This window comes from Chiloscyllium plagiosum, chromosome 4, assembly GCF_004010195.1.
Source record: "Chiloscyllium plagiosum isolate BGI_BamShark_2017 chromosome 4, ASM401019v2, whole genome shotgun sequence".
Taxonomy (NCBI): Eukaryota; Metazoa; Chordata; class Chondrichthyes; order Orectolobiformes; family Hemiscylliidae; genus Chiloscyllium; species Chiloscyllium plagiosum.
Window position 1 is genome coordinate 60,384,507 of NC_057713.1, and position 17,124 is coordinate 60,401,630.

The 17,124-nt window shown below is 38.9% G+C and overlaps 1 protein-coding gene across 5 annotated transcripts in view; it reads left to right on the forward strand.

Moving 5' to 3' along the window:
- spidr (scaffold protein involved in DNA repair) overlaps positions 1 to 17,124 on the forward strand; it is a 267,753-nt gene that overhangs the window by 112,891 nt on the left and 137,738 nt on the right. For 4 of the 5 annotated variants that reach the window (XM_043688286.1, XM_043688285.1, XM_043688287.1 and 1 more), the window contains exon 8: positions 4,071 to 4,290. The exons of the other annotated variant lie outside the window; for it this stretch is intronic. In XM_043688286.1, coding sequence (XP_043544221.1) covers positions 4,071 to 4,290 — 220 coding nt within the window. The remainder of the gene's footprint in view (positions 1 to 4,070; positions 4,291 to 17,124) is intronic. 5 annotated transcript variants of the gene reach the window in all.

Below are 17,124 nucleotides of genomic sequence, written 5' to 3' on the forward strand. Positions count from 1 at the left end.
GAGGTGCTGCATTTTGGGAAAGCAAATCTTAGCAGGACTTATACACTTAATGATAAGGTCCTGGGGAGTGTTGCTGAACAAAGAGACCTTGGAGTGCAGGTTCATAGCTCTTTGAAAGTGGAGTTGCAAGTAGATAGGATAGTGAAGAAGGCATTTGGTATGCTTTCCTTTATCAGTCAGAGTATTGAGTACAGGAGTTGGGAGGTCATGTTGCGGCTGTACAGGACATTGGTTGGAATATTGGTGCAATTGGTTGGACACTGTTGGAATATTGCATGCAATTCCGGTCTCCTTCCTATCGGAAGATATTGTGAAACTTGAAAGGGTTCAGAAAAGATTTACAAGGATGTTGCCAGGGTTGTAGGATCTGAGCTATAGGGAGAGGCTGATGCTGTTTTCCCTGGAGTGTCGGAGGCTGAGGGGTGACCTTATAGAGGTTTACAAAATTATGAGGGGCATGGATAGGATAAATAGACAAAGTATTTTCCCTGGGGTCAGGGAGTCCAGAGCTAGAGGGCATAGGTTTAGGGTGAGAGAGAAAAGATATAAAAGAGACCTAAGGGGCAACTTTTTTATGCAGAGGGTTGTATGTGTATGAAATGAGCTGCCAGAGGATGTGGTGGAGGCTGGTACAATTGCAACATTTAAAAGGCATTTGGATGGGTATATGAATAGGAAATGTTTGGAGGGATATGGGCCGGGTGCTGGCAAGTGGGACTAGATTGGATTGGGATATCTGGTCGACATGGGCAGGTTGGACTGAAGGGTCTGTTGCCATGCTGTAGATCTCTATGACTCTATTTGGGCTAAATGGTGGGGGAACTCATTTGCTGCCTGGGGCCAGTCAAGTTAAAACCACACCAGAATTGATGCTGATGCTTCACAACTCCGTTTAAGCTCAAAGTTACATGCCAGCAGGGAATAGAAGCAGAAAGCATAAACAGTTATGATGTCAGACTCCCAAGACTGCCCTAGAGCAGGCAGATCTCTTATATCGTTACACGAGAATGTGGACAGTACCTGGACAGCAAACAATCGGGCGAAGCAGCTTGAGTCAAAGGGACTGACTCGATTTCTAAAAACTATTAATTTTTCAGGAACAATGTGACTATCAAAGGTGTTTACCAACATTCACAGTAGATGCACCATTCCAAATATCTAGCATCAATCCAAGATTATGGCCACAACTAAGTCAGGAAACCGCTTGATGACCCAGGCAGCTAATGTTACAATGCCCTGCTTTAATTTGCATATATTTTAGAATGCCTCCTGCTAACTAGATTAAGTCTTATCCCAGATGCCTCTGTAATGGGCATGTTATTGTGCAGATTGTAACTGCTGCAGCCAGGTCCCGAAGTAATCCAAGGAAGACAGCAAATGGATGAACTGTACTTTGATTCTCAGAATACAGTTGACAAGTTGCCACATCAAAGATTATTGTGGAAAATAAAACCTCATGGTTATAGGGTAACATTACAGCATAGATAGATAATCAGTTGGCTCACAGGAAAACAGAGTAGGCATAAATGGTTTGTATGCTGGTGACAAGATATATTGAGTTGTATGAGTGCTGGAGTCTCAATGTTATATCATTTATATTAATGATGCGCTTGCAGGAGTGAAAGGTACACTTGCTAAATGTGCTAATGGCACAATGAGAGGTTGAAAAATAAATTGTGAAGAGGGCATAGAGATAGATAAGTAAGTAGTTAAAGATCTGCCAAATGGAGTAGAATATGGGAAAATGTGGAGTTGTGTATTTTGGCAGGAAGAATAAGAAAAAGGCATATCTCCAAACTATGAGAAATTGCAAAAATCTGAGATGCAGAGAATGCATGAATTATGCATCTAGCACATGAGATACAGTAAGCAATTAGGAAAGCAAAATGAAATGTTATTGGTTATTGTAAGCAGATGTATATCAAAAATGAGATGGTTATGAAGAACATTAAGACCACATCTGAAGTACTGTCTGGAATTGGCTGTCTTATCTAAGGAATTATGTCAATGCATTGGAAACAGACAAGAGAAAGTTTACCATCCTAATACATTAGTTGAGTGTGTTGTCTTGTATGGAAGCGTTGGTCAGGCTAGGCTTGTACTTGTTGAAGTTTGGAAGAATAAGAGGCAACTTGATTGAAGCATGCATCCTTAATGGTCTTGGCAGGGCATGGAAAGAAGAGCTGGGCATCACAGTTGAAAAATAACATCTCCCATTTAGGATAAAATTGATTTTTTTCCCCCTCTGATTGTGAATCATTGGAATGCTCTTCCTCTAAAGATGGTGACAGCAGAGCCTTTGAATGTTTTTAAGGCAGATGTAGATAGCAACAGGGTAAATGAGAATGTGGAATGATCAGATCAGCCATGACCGTATGGAGTAGGCTCAAGGGGCCCAAGTGCTCATAATTTGTATGTTTTACTAGTGTGTACATTACTATTGTTATAGGCTTGCCTGTAGTCATTTAACAGCTCAGTGAGCATTAATTGATTAGAGATAGGACTTCTGTCCCTGACTTGCAAGCGAATCCCATATCAGAAAACTGCCCGCCAATCTGCTTGACAAGCAGCTCTTCCATCACCAGTCTCCACTCTCTCTCTATGTATCTCTCTATGTTTCTATGTATCTCTCTAAACTTAGTGGGTGAAGATACAGCTCTGTTTTTGGGTAGGCAAATAATACATGTCACCCACTGTTTAAGAAAGATGAGAGAAGGAAACTAGAGTTCAGTAGACCAGTTAGTTATTGTCAGGAAATTACTAGAGTCTATAGTACAGAATAGAGTCACTGAACACTTAAAAGGTTCCAGTTGATCAAAAGGAGTCAGCATGGGTTTATTTATAATGTGTAGGTCATGTCTCATAATCCTGATTGTGTAAATAAAAAATTCAAAAGGACTGTGAGTGCTGGAAATCAAAAGCAAAACCAGCAATTGCTGGAAAATGTCAGCAAGTCTGGCAGCAGCTGTGGAGAGAAATCAGAGTTAATATTTCAGGTCCAGTTACTGGTCTTCAGAACTGAAATACTGATTTTTTTATTGAAGAGGTAACTAAACTACTGAAGAGGGCAATTTTTTTTCAGTATTATTTTATGAACATCCAGAAGGCTTCAATGCCATCCCTTGTAAGGAACAGTTGGGTATGGTTCAAAGTCCTGGAATTGGAGGAAGATTATTGACTTGGATTGAGTATCATGAGCAATCTATCAATATCAAGGATACACAGAGCAGGGATCATGAACAGGTGCTCTAAATGGCAGCATTTGACTAACAGTGTCCCACAGGGATCAGTGATGGGCCCTCAACTATTGATTGTACTCAAGAATAATTTTAGTAACAGGATGGAGAGGTACGTAAACAGATTTGCTGATATCAGTGTGATAAGTAGTATTGTATGTGATATATATGAAACCATTAAATTGCAAAGTGACCTTGCTGGTAAATGGATTTCAATATTATCATGTGTAATGTTATCTACTTTGCACCTAAATATAATAGAAAAGGGTACTTTCCAAATGGTGCGAATCTTGAAGCAGTGCGGGCTCAAAGAGATTTTGGTATCTGTATGTATAAATCATCAAAACGTCATGAATAGGTCCAAAAGAAAATCAAAAAGAAGCTAATGGAATGCTGACTTTGATGCTTGAATGCAAGATGCAAAAGCTTGATTAGGGAGTAGATATTGGAGAAAATACAGGCTAGATTTAATAAAATGGTGGCTAGACTCTTAGGATTACATTACCAAGAGCAAATCCACATTTCTCCTTGAAATTTAGAAAATTAGGATGATTTGAGCAATGTTTGTTATGTTCATGGGAATTGATAAGGTAGATAGAAACTATTCCCTCTGGTTGAGGAATCTCAGCCTGGGGGTGAAACCTAGCCCTGCAGGAATGAAGGTAGAAATTGTTGTTAAAAGATAACAAAAGTTAGGAATTTGAATTTGGTTCGCAATATCAGTTGAACCAATGACTGCCTTGGTGGGAGAAGTGCTGGTCCAAGCACATAAAGAAATGGATGAAATATGCAATAAAATCAGAAGAATGAATATCCCAATCATTCTCTTTGCAGGTAGGCAAGATGATATTTTGATGGTGAAAGTTTTGGATTTGCATGAAGAATGTTCAATGTTTATAGCTTTGTGTCAGCCATTGAGGGGAACATCCACAGACCATGCTATTGAAAATGATGCATGCTCCAGTAAAACACCACTAAAGGTTTTATTCACAAGCGAAACAGCATTACACCTTGGGATCTGTGCAGGTGATTCTGTTCACATCTATCCACCATGGTGAGTTCTTTTATAACTTTTTACAAATGCAACTTGGTTCAATTATTTCTTGAACAGAATATTCCTTTGAAATAAACTAATCGTAATGTATATTTTATAAAATATTGTTAAAGCTCAAATCAAGATTGTTTTCAAATAAAGCTACCTTGTAACTAAACAATAAATGTTATAATGGAAAGAAATGCCAGAATTGAGAACTGGTGTGCTTCAAGTTATTGTCTGTCTTGATAATTGAATAGTCAAGGTTTTATTGAAATATTGCTCTTAAGTTACACTACCCTGGTATCTTACTGTGTTCTGTTTAGTTGGAACAGTTAACATGCAAATGATTCATTTTTGAATACTGTAGTTTATTAAAATGTCGCAGCATTTTTGCCATAGGTTATATGTGTCCATTCACAGTGCAGTATATTGATAGGTCAAGGAACAGATATTTTCAAATCAATCTGTCATAGGTGTTATCACACATCTGTGGATCCAATAGGATTTGAACCTGGGCCTTCCGGTCCAGAAGTAGGAGCACAACGACTATACCACAAGAGCTCACAGGTAAAGGAACAAATATTTTCTGTATCAACCTGCGCAGAGATGCTATTACACATAGCTGGAGCTGGTGTGAATTGATCCTGGGTATCCCAACTCAGAGGAAGGGACACAATCTTTGCATCCACAAGTGACCACGGTAAAGGAACAAACTTCAGCTCCTAAACCAAAGCAGCTTTTTAGAGGTTCATTTGTGACTTAAGTTATCTTAGGGTGTGTATTTGCTAGCGCCCTCAGTATAGTTAGCTGCTTTTAAATTATAGAAAGTTATCATCAATATTAAAATGCTTGTTATTAATAATGACTTTCTACAATTTAACTTCACTCTCACTCATAAATAATTGATTTGTAGAGTAGATGACTTTGAGGGTTTGAGTCTATTCTGAATCTTCAGCTTTCTATTACAGGGAAATTTGTAATTGTATCAGAAAAGCAATTATTCAGAAAGACTTGAGAAAGAAAAATGATAAAATCTATCTCTTTGTGCATAAAAGTTGGAGTAATGTAATTCGAGATGACTTAAAGTTGAGACAGAGGACAACTTCCATCACAAACTCTGGGAATTGCATGAAAGCGGTCATTACTCAGTCAGTGCAGTCACCTAGATCACTTTGAGCAGGCTATGAATGAAATGTGTTTTGAGTATCATGAGCAATCTATCAATATCAATATTAAGGGAAAAGTAAGTGCATTTAGTTGAGGACATGTTGCTATCGATCATGGCACGAATATGAATTGGACCTCTGAAAAAATATCCAACTTCTGAAGCTGAGGGTGGGATATGCAAGTCTGAACCACTGATTTCCCACAAATGTAAGGCTTGATGGAGAGTAAATATAAATATTCTCTTGTGTTAGAATTCAAGCCTAACCACAAAAGAAACAAAATCCTCTGCTGTACTGTAGAAAGATTCACCATTCACAAACGATTTACATATCATGTCCCGTAATTAGTAAGTCAAGGCCATGTTTTTATCCCCATTGTCCCAAAATTATGACATTCAGATATTGCAATGGCTTGGTGCAGCTATATTGGCACAGTAACTGGTAGAAGCAAGATTTTTACTTCACTGATTTACAAAACTGAATAAGTGAAATTTGATTTGTATCATAATATTTTATTCATGTCTGGGATTGTTTGAATTTCTAGCTTCTGTTTTTCCTGTGCTCACCAGAGTAATCAACATCTCTTTTGCTTATGTACTCGTTTTTGACTTGTCACATTCTTTTCAAAACAAATATTAAACAAACAGGAACCAAATTTCAGAAGGTTTATTCATGTCATATATTTATGACATGCTAAAAACAAAGTCACTAATTATTGGGGTGGCATGGTGGCTCAGTGGTGAGCACTGCTGCCTCACAGCACCAGGGTCCCAGCTTCAATTCCAGTCTTGGGTGACTGTCTGTGTGGAGTTTGCACATTCTCCCCGTGTCTGCGTGGGTTTCCTCCGGATACTCCGGTTTCCTACCACAGTCCAAAGATGTGCAGGTCAGGTGAATTGGCCATGTTAAATTGCCCATAGTGTTAGGTGAATTAGTCAGAGGAAGGTGGGTTGCTCTTCAGAGGGTCGGTGTGGACTTGTTGGGCTGAAGGGCTTGTTTCCACACTGTAATCTAATCTAATCTCACATACCCTTAACTAGTAGGTAGTAAATGTATTCTTCACATGAGGGTCTGTGCAGACATAGTTTTCCTGAATGCAGTTAGCTGTATACCGTCCCTATTCAGGGGAGCTCAGTATTGTGAGGAGAGCTTTAAATGGGTGTTGAGTACTTTGAAGATATGCAGGGAGTCGAAAGTTTAATTCTGGTGTTGCCCTAGTTTTTGATTTGTGGTGTATAGTGCACTTAGGGCTCAAAATAAATGCGTCCCGCTTACTGTATTACAGACTATTTAATACTCCAAAACATGAAGCTGTGCAGTTCAATTTCTAAACTACTGCATTGTCACCTCACAGAATGAAGTTAGCTACTGTTTTAAATGTAGCATAGGAATTACTGAATGTAAATTTAACATGAAATTATGACAAAAAGGTGATAGAAAGAACAAAACATTGATGACAGAATGATCACATTATTTTAAAACTTTATTTTAACAAAATTAGATTGTTAGGAAAGCACCAATTTTTAAAAAAAGCAACATTTTAGATAAGTTATCATGTGCTATCATAATGGACTTGCAATGCAATCAAACTAAAGCTCTTAAGATAGACGAGGATATAGTGGAAAGAATATGGGACAAAAAACAATGTGGAAGTATTTTTTATAAATATGTAGTGTCAATATTACAATAACAAACTATTTGCTGATACCTTAATAACATTACTCCTCCTTTAAATTAAGTCATATGTTTAATCTACCTGGTTCAATATTTTTAGCCCTAAATTCCCGCTTGACTACATGTTACTCTCAATTTAAATGATTAAATCATTCAGATTTTATTCATGTAAATGAGTTATATCATCCTCTAATCAAGTTTATTTCATATAATGAGTTGATTTAAAAAATAATAGTGAGCACAGAAATCTTTGCCATTGTTGGCAATATAAGGGCCGAATGAAGCTTGTTGAATTCTTCTTTGGGTTTTCACTCCATCCAGTAAGTTGAGAATCTAGTACATTGCTTAGTTTTATATATTTTAATTTTGGCCAAAAAAGAATGTTTCCATTATGTTTGTCCAGACTAAAGCTTAGGAAATTCTATTCATTCCATCAAGATGGGTGAGTCCGCTGATGATTCAGGCAAATATTCTTGAAGATTAAACAACTGATTATGTCATAAGTGTACATATGGTACACCATGTTCCCTGTCTATGCAATAACTTGTTCAGGATGACAAGAGGAGAGGGAAATACTTAGCCACTCAATGTCAAGCTTCCATTATATATGTATGAAAAACCTACTATTCATGTATCTGTCATTTAGAATGTAGATCTTTGCAGTTTGTTTTCTTTTACCTATTTCACAATAAACATGCAATCTTTTATCTGTACAGCAGACAAGCATGATCAAGAGAAAGGAATGTAGCGATGGTCTATATAAATGCAGTCCCATTAATGGTCTTAGTGTTAACTTGCAGTAACTGCATTCAAACGTTGTTAGTGTTATGAATGGTTTTCTGATTAGTTATGTTACCATCCATGTCATGGTTAGATGTTATCTCACCAGCTTTATGCTGACAAAAAGATAATTTATATGGGGTTTTTCATGTTGGAAATATCCCAAAGCACTTGCAGAGGGGTAAAGAGAAAATAAATAAAAGGAGTGAATGTTGGGAAGATGGCCAGGTGATTAATCAAAAAAAGTTTGGAAGAGCAGAATGAGAGTTTATGCATTTAGCAAAAATAAAGAGTAAAGAATAAGTCTAAAACAGCTGAAGGCAGTGTAACATTTGCTGAGGCAAAAGGGGAAGAGTCTTTTCAAGCTGTCACTGTTGGAGAACCAATTGCCATGGGAGAGGATTTAAGGATCTGGACTGAAACTGGTTGTTTCTTGATGGTTCATTCCTAAAGTTCCAAATTCATATCTCTTTCAACACTGAAGCAAATAGCATGCACCATCACTCAAAATGTTCAGCATCCTAACATCCTTAATTCCGTAGATGATAAATTTCAGGGAAAAGCTTGCTTTCTTATTTTTGAGGATTTCTTCAGGTACTTGCACCTTATTTGTAATTCTTGCATTGCTCTCTTGTAGGATAATTATAACAATTCACACTTGTTCCAGAGGAACAGAATGAGGTTCACAGTATATCTTTCATGCACAAAATGTGTCAGCTAGAGATGGACATTCCTCCACCAGTTTATGTTCCTATTCAACTTAGTTGTCCTGTATGTATGTTGTTGTGAAGCTGCATATTATAGTTCCACAGGAGCAAGGTAATAAGAACACTCAAAAGCATCTTTCTCTGAAATATCAATTGTTCACATTTCATTTTGAGTGAATTCTGTAAGATTGGTCCAGGAGTCAGTAACTGGCTTCAAACATTAACAACTATTGGAATGTTGTTTGCTTTGTGTTTATTTTAGAATGTTCAAAAGATTGTTAATGTGCTTGTGCAGAGTTCATTCAATTATGAAATTGGAATGCGTGGTAGTGTATTCTGAAGGACTTCTGCTCATCTTTTGACAGCTTGTTAAGGGATTATAATTCTTTCTGTGGTGTAAATATAGAATTTACAGGACATAAACTAGTCCCTAATGATGATTTTGCTCTACTTCCTTCCAAACTTAATTTGTCTAATTCCATCTATTGATTTTTCTACTCCTTTCTCTTTCATATTGCTTTCTGTGCAAATTTTATTTATTTTAATTTAGTGACAAGTTCAACATTCTAACTATTTTCTGTAAAATAGCCTTTCCTGAATTCTTTATTTGGTTTATTAAGGCCTACTCTAACTTTATGAACTAATATTGAAATCTGAAATAAAAACAGAAAATGCTAAAAACACTTTCCAGGTCTGCTAGCATCTGTAGGGAGAGAAGCAGAGTTAACGTATCAGGTTGGCGAACCTTAAAAGGTCATCTGTTTCATCCTCAATTTCTGAAACCTAGTTTTGGAATTTCCTTCACAAGAGGAACTGTCTTCACTGCATCTGTCTGATTAACTCCTTAATTTTTGAGACCTTTATTAAGAAAACCCCATTATCCTTTTTGCTAGAGAAATCAGTTCCAGCTTGTTCCATTTTTTTCTAATGAGTACAATCTCTCAGATCTGTATCATCTTCAAATTTTTGTTGGACCTCCTTCACTGTATCTACAACTTTTTTGATTAAAACTGCAAATTTAGTGCATTTCTGATATTTTGACTTAGTGATCTGCAAACATAGATGAAGGGTAACAAAATGGTTCACTTCCTGTTCGGTTAAATTTTAAAGAATCCATCATTGCTTCCATCACATTGATTGGATTCAATAAATCCTGTGTGTATGTGATTTGAACGTCTTTAGCTGGATCAAAATGCACATTTTTGTCAGCTAGTAGCAAAGCTACAGCAAAAAGGTTTGCAATTTGATCATTGCTGAGTTCACTGATATCAGCTTTACCGATAGTGGGGTGCCACAGTTGGTTGTAGGCCCTCCTGTGTGAGCTAGTATGTTTGCACTCGATTAGAGAAGAAAATGCTTGATGTTCTAGATTTGCCTTGTGTAAAGTTTATTTTTGATAGTCAAAACTAAAAGCATTGTTGGAAGTTTATAAAACTGTGGACTTTGATCTGGTATTAAAGGATGTACAGATCATATTTATTGTATTAAATTAATGCTGAATATATGTGATGATCTCGCTGTCGGATTCTGCCTGATAATAGGCTGGGATGATTTGACTGAGAACTGCAAGTACTGAAGGCTGGAATTTCCAGACAGCAGTGACTGCCAATTTTGGAATGTGCTGCTGACGTCAGTAGTTACTCCAGGGAATGTTTTGCATTCCAGTTCCTGGCAGTCGTCAGGTGGCTTCCAGCAATTGGGGGAAAAAAAAATCCCATTTCCAGTTTGTTTTAAATAGCAGCCAAGTGGAAACAGCTGTGTTGTTATTAGTTGTTAAAAGTAAACATAGGTTGTTAATGGGAATAATTATTTTTATGGCTGTTGTCACTTTTCTTTTGAAACTACATTCATAGATTTCATGTTTTTTGTTGTTGTAGATGTGAGTTAAAAGTTGGTAGAGTTCAGTTTGTTAGACCATGCTTTATTGTACCAAAGCCAAGAGAATTCATTAGCTCATCAATGAGACTGCTTTGTGGAGCTTGAGATTCCAGTAAAAGAAAATTGAATGGGTTGAATCACATTTTTTTAATCCTAAGGAACATTTACTTCCATTGATCTTTATCTTGAAATGAAAAAGTTAAACTAAAGATTAAATGCTACGTTGTAATTGAACTAACAACTGATGCAACTATTAGCATGGTAATTTTATATTTACTTATTTCAGTCAAAATAGATTTTAGTTTTCCAGGAAGTTGCAAATTAAAAGAAAACACAATAAGAAACAAGAGTAGGAACAGGATGAACTATGCTAAACTTGCTGTACCATTTACTTCCCGACCCACTTGCACCTTGTTCCCTTCCCACTTGTCATCCTATCCACTTGGCACTCTGCTCCCTACCCATTTGGCATCCTACTTACTGGGCACTCAATTCCCCACTACATATCCTGCACCCTACCCTCCAGCACCCTAACATCACATTTGTATATATACTTACTCCTTGACAGCAGCTGGCGGGATCTTTAAATTTCAGAACATGGCAGCTGACTGATATTTAGTGGAAGTGTGGTTTGCCGTCCAGACAGTTCTGATGAAAGAACTGATGGTATGGACATGTGGTCCCAAATTGAGGGAGCCCCGAATAGAATTTTTTTTCAGAAATGTAGAGCTCCCTTCTTAAAAAAGAAAGAAGGGTTAGCGTGGCAGCCTGCAAGAAATTGCCACTGCTTGAAAAATCCAACCCAATATATCCTTGCTTTGTACAACTACTTTTTAAATCTATAGCTACACTTTGTAGCAGTGAGAAATCTTAGTTGAATTTCAAATCTCCCATATTCTGTCTTTGAGACATGAGGTCGAAAGCTGAATGGCTGGCATGGTCTCCTTGGACCCTTAGATACTGGAAATGACTGGTCTCAGATAGTCCTAGGCTACTTGCACAAGACGTTGGCTCAGAGGTGACAATCTTTCTTATCACCAGACAATAATTAGTTATATTGATAGAAAAACAGAAAAAGCTGTAAACATTGAGATGACGAGAAAGCCACTGTGGAGAGAAACAGAGTTCATGTTTCAAGTCATGAAGACCCTTTCTTAGTGTTCAACAGCCAGGAATGATAGTTGCTTTAGATTAGATTACTTCCAGTGTGGAAACATGCCCTTCGGCCCAACAAGTCCACACATAGCTGCTGAAGCGCAACCCATTCCCCTACATTTACCCCTTCACCTAACACTATGGGCAATTTAGCATGGCCAATTCACCTAACCTGCACATTTTTGGACTGTGGGAGGAAACCGGAGCACCCGGAGGAAACCCACGCAGACACGGGGAGAATGTGCAAACTCCACACAGTCAGTCACCCGAGGTGGGAACTGAACCTGGGTCTCTGGCGCTGTGAGGCAGCAGTACTAACCACTGTGCCACCGTGCTGCCCACACTTTACTGTCTTAATTTTTCATTGCCAAGATATTAAATAGGTAATGGTTAAATAATGAATATAATATGCTTGACGTTGGCTGGGAATTTCTGCTTCTGCACTTGCTAGCTGATTACCTGCCAGTAAGCTTGAATGGGAAGAAAATTAGGACCTGACAAATGCAGAAACATAAAAGGCTCATCATAGTTCTGACACTTATTTTTCAAACATTAACATTCCAAGTAGCCTTCATATTTCTGTCTTTCACCTCATGCTGACATATTTTAATCCACTGCTGGGTTTGGAGTTAGAATTTTTGTAAAAGGTGTTCTCAACCTGAAACGTCAACTTTGTTTTCCTCTCCAGATGCAGCCTACTTGCTGAATATTTCCAACATGACCCTACATAGTAATAACAGTTGTAAGCTGCCAATGTTCTTGTCCTTACAACTGGGAAACAGGCAGTAATTTATAACCTCTGCACTTGAGCAGTTAAATATGAAAACAGCAAAGTTCAAGAAGATTGTGGCTAATTTAGCTGTAGTCTCAACTGCACTTCCTGTCAGTACCCTATAACCATTGACTCCTTATCTATCAAAGATCTACCTAAGCCTTGAACAAATTCATCGACACAGTGAGTCGTATCAGTGACATTGATTACTGGGGAAGAGAATTCCACAGACTAAGAACCCTCTGAGAAATAACGTTTCTCTTACTTTGGTCTTAAAAGTGAGAACTCTTATTCTTGAACGATGTCTCTAGTTCAGGCTTTGTATAAAATGGTAACCATTCGCTCCGGATCTACACTGCGGCGTTTCTTCAGGATCTTGCGTGTATCATTGTGATCACCTCTCATTTCTTCTAAAGTCCATTGTGTAAAGGCCAATCCTATTTAACCTTCCTTGATAATATAAGCTGTTCATCCTGGAAATGTTTTGATGAGCCTTCACTGAACTATCTCTTATGTTTCCATATCCTTGTTCAAATAAGGAGGCCAAAGTTGTACATAGTACTTCAGATATGATTTCATTCAGAGGGATACAATGGTGTTGTCACTCAACTAGTACCTCAACTAGTACAAAGCTAATGGTTTCAGGATATGGCTTTGTATTTTACCATGACAAATGGTAAAATTTGAATTCAGTTAATAAATGTGGAATTTAAAACTACTCTAATGATGACCATGGAGCTAATGTTGATGGGCATAGGCTGCTCCTTTTTTGAGGTATTTTAGGTGTAGGAGGTGATTTCTTCGAATTGCAGGAGCAGCAATTACAGTTTTATATGCTGTTGCATTGTTTTGGAACTTTGGAGAACAAAAAAAGTCAAAACAACAGCAATTTTAAAAGGGAGAGGTACAGACAAAGGAAGCACATGGTGAGGTCAGTGCAGGAGAGAGAGAGAGAGAAACTGATACAGCAGTGGACCTGCATAGTTACTGCCTTTGTGTGTTTGAATTCATGAATCACTGGACTACAGAGTGCATTTGGGAAAATTAACGAACAGTGAAATTCACAACTAATCTTGGAGGAACCTGTTTGGAGAGGGCAGAGCACAGAAACAGATAAGTGGATATTTTAAGTGTGACCTACAAAAAGTCTGCAGATGTGAGTAGAGTGGGTTCTTGCTTGATTATATGTTTTTTGAGATATGTCCAAAATATAAGCCATAGCTAATAATTTAATCTGGAGCAGTTTTTGTAGAGGAATAAGATGGTGTTATTTTCTGGGTCTATAGATTGTAAAGGAGCAAAAATGGCCTTTAGTAGAGTGATATGCTCTTCTTGTCTAATGTGGGAGTTTAAGGAGAGTTTATGCGTTACTGCAGATTATATCAACAATAATGCCATTGGTTGCAAATTCCATTAGATCAAATGAATTGGTTGGAGAGACAGGTGGAGGCAATGAGGAATTTACAAGAGCAAGGGGATGTGATGGATGGTTATAGGAAAGGGGAAAGTCATGGATACAGTCACATAGATGGGCTAACCCCAGGAAAGGTAAGAGAGGTAGGTAGTTAACACAGTAGTTTTCTGTCACTATCCCCATTCCAAACAAGTATGCTGTTTTGGAAAATGTAGGGGGTGATGGATTCTCAGGGGAAGGTAGCATGAACAGCCAAGTTTCTGGTCTTGAGACTGGCTCTAATGCAACGAGGGGTACGTCAGCTTCCAAGAGATCAATTGTGTTAGGGGACTCTCTAGTCTGAAGTACAGGCAGATGTCTCTGGCCAGCAGCGAAAAATCAGAATGGTGTGTTGCTTTCCTGGTGCCAGGATCAAGGATGTCTCAGAGACGGTGCAGAATGTTCTCAAGGGGGAGAGGGCCCAGCAGGAGTCATTGTCCACATTGGAATCAATGACATAGGAAGGGAAGAGGTTGAGATTCTGAAGGGAGATTACAGAGGGTTAGGCAGGAATTTAAAAAGCAGGTCCTCAAGAGTAGTAATATGTGGATTACTCCTGGTGCTACACACTAAGGAGGGAGAAATAGGAGGATAGAGCAGATGAATGCATGGCTGAGGAGCTGGTGTGTGGAAGAAGGATTCACATGATTCACATTTTTGGATCATTGGAATCTCTTTTAGGGTAGAAGTGATCTGTACAAGAAGGACGGATAACACCTAAATTGGAAGGGGACTAATATATTAGAGCTGCTCGGGAGGATTTAAACTGGTAAGGTTGGGTAGGGGGATCTCAGAGAGATAGTGAGGAAAGAGATCAATCTGAGACTGGTACAGTTGAGAACAGAAGCGAATCAACCATTCAGGGCAGGCAGGGACAAAGCAGAGAACAAGGTAGGACTGATAAATTAAACTGCATTTATTTCAATGCAAGGGGCCTAACGGGGAAGGCAGATGAACTCAGGGCATGGTTAGGAACATGGGATGGGTTTTCATAGCAATTACAGAAACATGGCTCAGGGATGGACAGGACTGGCAGCTATAGGAAGGATAGCAAGGGAGGCCAGAGAGGAGGGGGAGTGTTGTTTTTGATCAGGGATGGCATTACAGCTGTACTGAAGGAGGATAATCCCGGAAATACATCCAGGGTAGTTACTTGGGTGGAACTGAGAAATAAGAAAGAGATGATCACCTTATTGGGATTGTATTATAGACCCCTTAATAGTCAGAGGGAAATTGGGAAACAGATTTGTAAGGAGATCTCAGCTATCTGTAAGAATAATAGGGTGGTTATGGTCGGGAATTTTAACTTTTCAAACATAGACTGGCACTGCCATAGCGTGAAGGGTTTAGATGGAGAGGAATTTGTTAAGTGTGTACAAGAAAATTTTCAGATTCAGCATGGAGGTACCTATTAGAGAAGGTGCAAAACTTGATCTACCTAAGGCAGGGCAGGTGAGTGAGTTGTCAGTGGGGGAGCACTTTGGGGCCAGCGACCATAAATCTATTAGATTTAAAATCGTGATGGAAAAGGATAGACCAGATCTAAAAGTTGAAGTTCTAAATTGGAGAAAGGCCAATTTTGACAGTATTAGGCAAGAATTTTCAAAAGCTCATTGGAGGCAGATGTTCGCAGGTAAAAAGACAGCTGGAATGGAAAACCTTCAGAAATGATATAACAAGAGTCCAGAGAAAGTATATTCCTGGTAGGGTGAAAGGAAAGGCTGATAGGTATAGGGAATGTTGGATGACTAAAGAAATTGAGGGTTGGTTAAGAAAAAGAAGGAAGCATATGTCAGGTATAGACAGGATAGATCGAGTGAATCCTTGGAAGAGTATAAAGGCAGTAGGAGTATACTTAAGAGGGAAATTAGGAGGGCAAAAAGGGGACATGAGATAGCTTTGGCAAATAGAATTAAGGAGAATCCAAAGGATTTTTACAAATACATGAAGGACAAAAGGGTGACTAGGGAGAGAATAGGGCCCCTCAAAGATCAGCAAGGCGGCCTTTGTGTGGAGATGCAGGAGATAGGAGATAGTAAACAAGTATTTTGCACCAGTATTTACTGTGGAAAAGGGCATCGAAGATATAGAATGTAGGGAAATAGATGGTGACATCTTGGAAAACGTGCATATTACAGAGGAGGAAGTGCTGGATGTCTTGAAATGCATAAAAGTGGATAAATCCCAGGACTTGATCAGGTGTACCCTAGAACTCTGTGGGAAGCTAGTGAAGTGATTGCTGGGCCTCTTACTGAGATATTTGTATCATCGATAGTCACAGGTGAGGTGCCACAAGATTCGAGTTTGGCTAACTTGGTGCCACTGTTTAAGAAGGGTGGTAAGGACAAGCCAGGGAACTATAGACCAGTGAGCCTGATGGTGGTGGTGGGCAGGTTATTGGAGGGAACCCTGATGGACAGGGTGTACGTATATTTGGAAAGGTAATGACTGATTAGGGATAGTCAACACGACTTTATGCGTGGAAATCATGTCTCACAAACTTGATTGAGTTTTTTGTGGAAGTAACAAAGAGGATTGATGAGGGCAAAGCGGTAATGTGATCTTTATGGACTTCAGTAAGGCGTTCGACAAGGTTCCCCACGAGAGACTAGTTAGCAAGGTTAGATGTCACGGAATGTACGGAGAACTAGCCGTTTGGATACAGAACCAGCTCAAAGGTAGAAGACAAAAGGTGGTGGTGGAGTGTTGTTTTTCAGACTGGAGGCCTGTGACCAGTGGAGTGTCACAAGGATCAGTGCTGGGTCCACTACTTTTTGTCATTTATATAAATGATTTGGATGTGAGCATAAGAGGTAGAGCTAGTAAATTTGCAGCTGACACCAAAATTGCAGGTGTAGCGGACAGCGAAGAGGGTTACCTCAGATTACAATGGGATCTTGATCAGATGGGTCAATGAGTTGAGAAGTGGCAGATGGAGTTTAATTCAGATACATGTGAGGTGCTGCATTTTGGGAAAGCAAATCTTAGCAAGACTTATGCACTTAATGGTAAGGTCCTAGGGAGTGTTGCTGAACAAAGAGACCTTAAAGTGCAGGTTCATAGCTCCTTGTAAGTAGAGTCGCAGGTAGATAGGATAGTGAAGAAGGCTGAATGTGTTGCTGGAAAAGCGCAGCAGGTCAGGCAGCATCCAAGGAACAGGAGAATCGACGTTTCGGGCATAAGCCCTTCTTCAGGAATGAGGAAAGTGTGTCCAGCAGGCTAAGATAAAAGGTAGGGAGGAGGGACTTGGGGGAAGGGCGTTGGAAT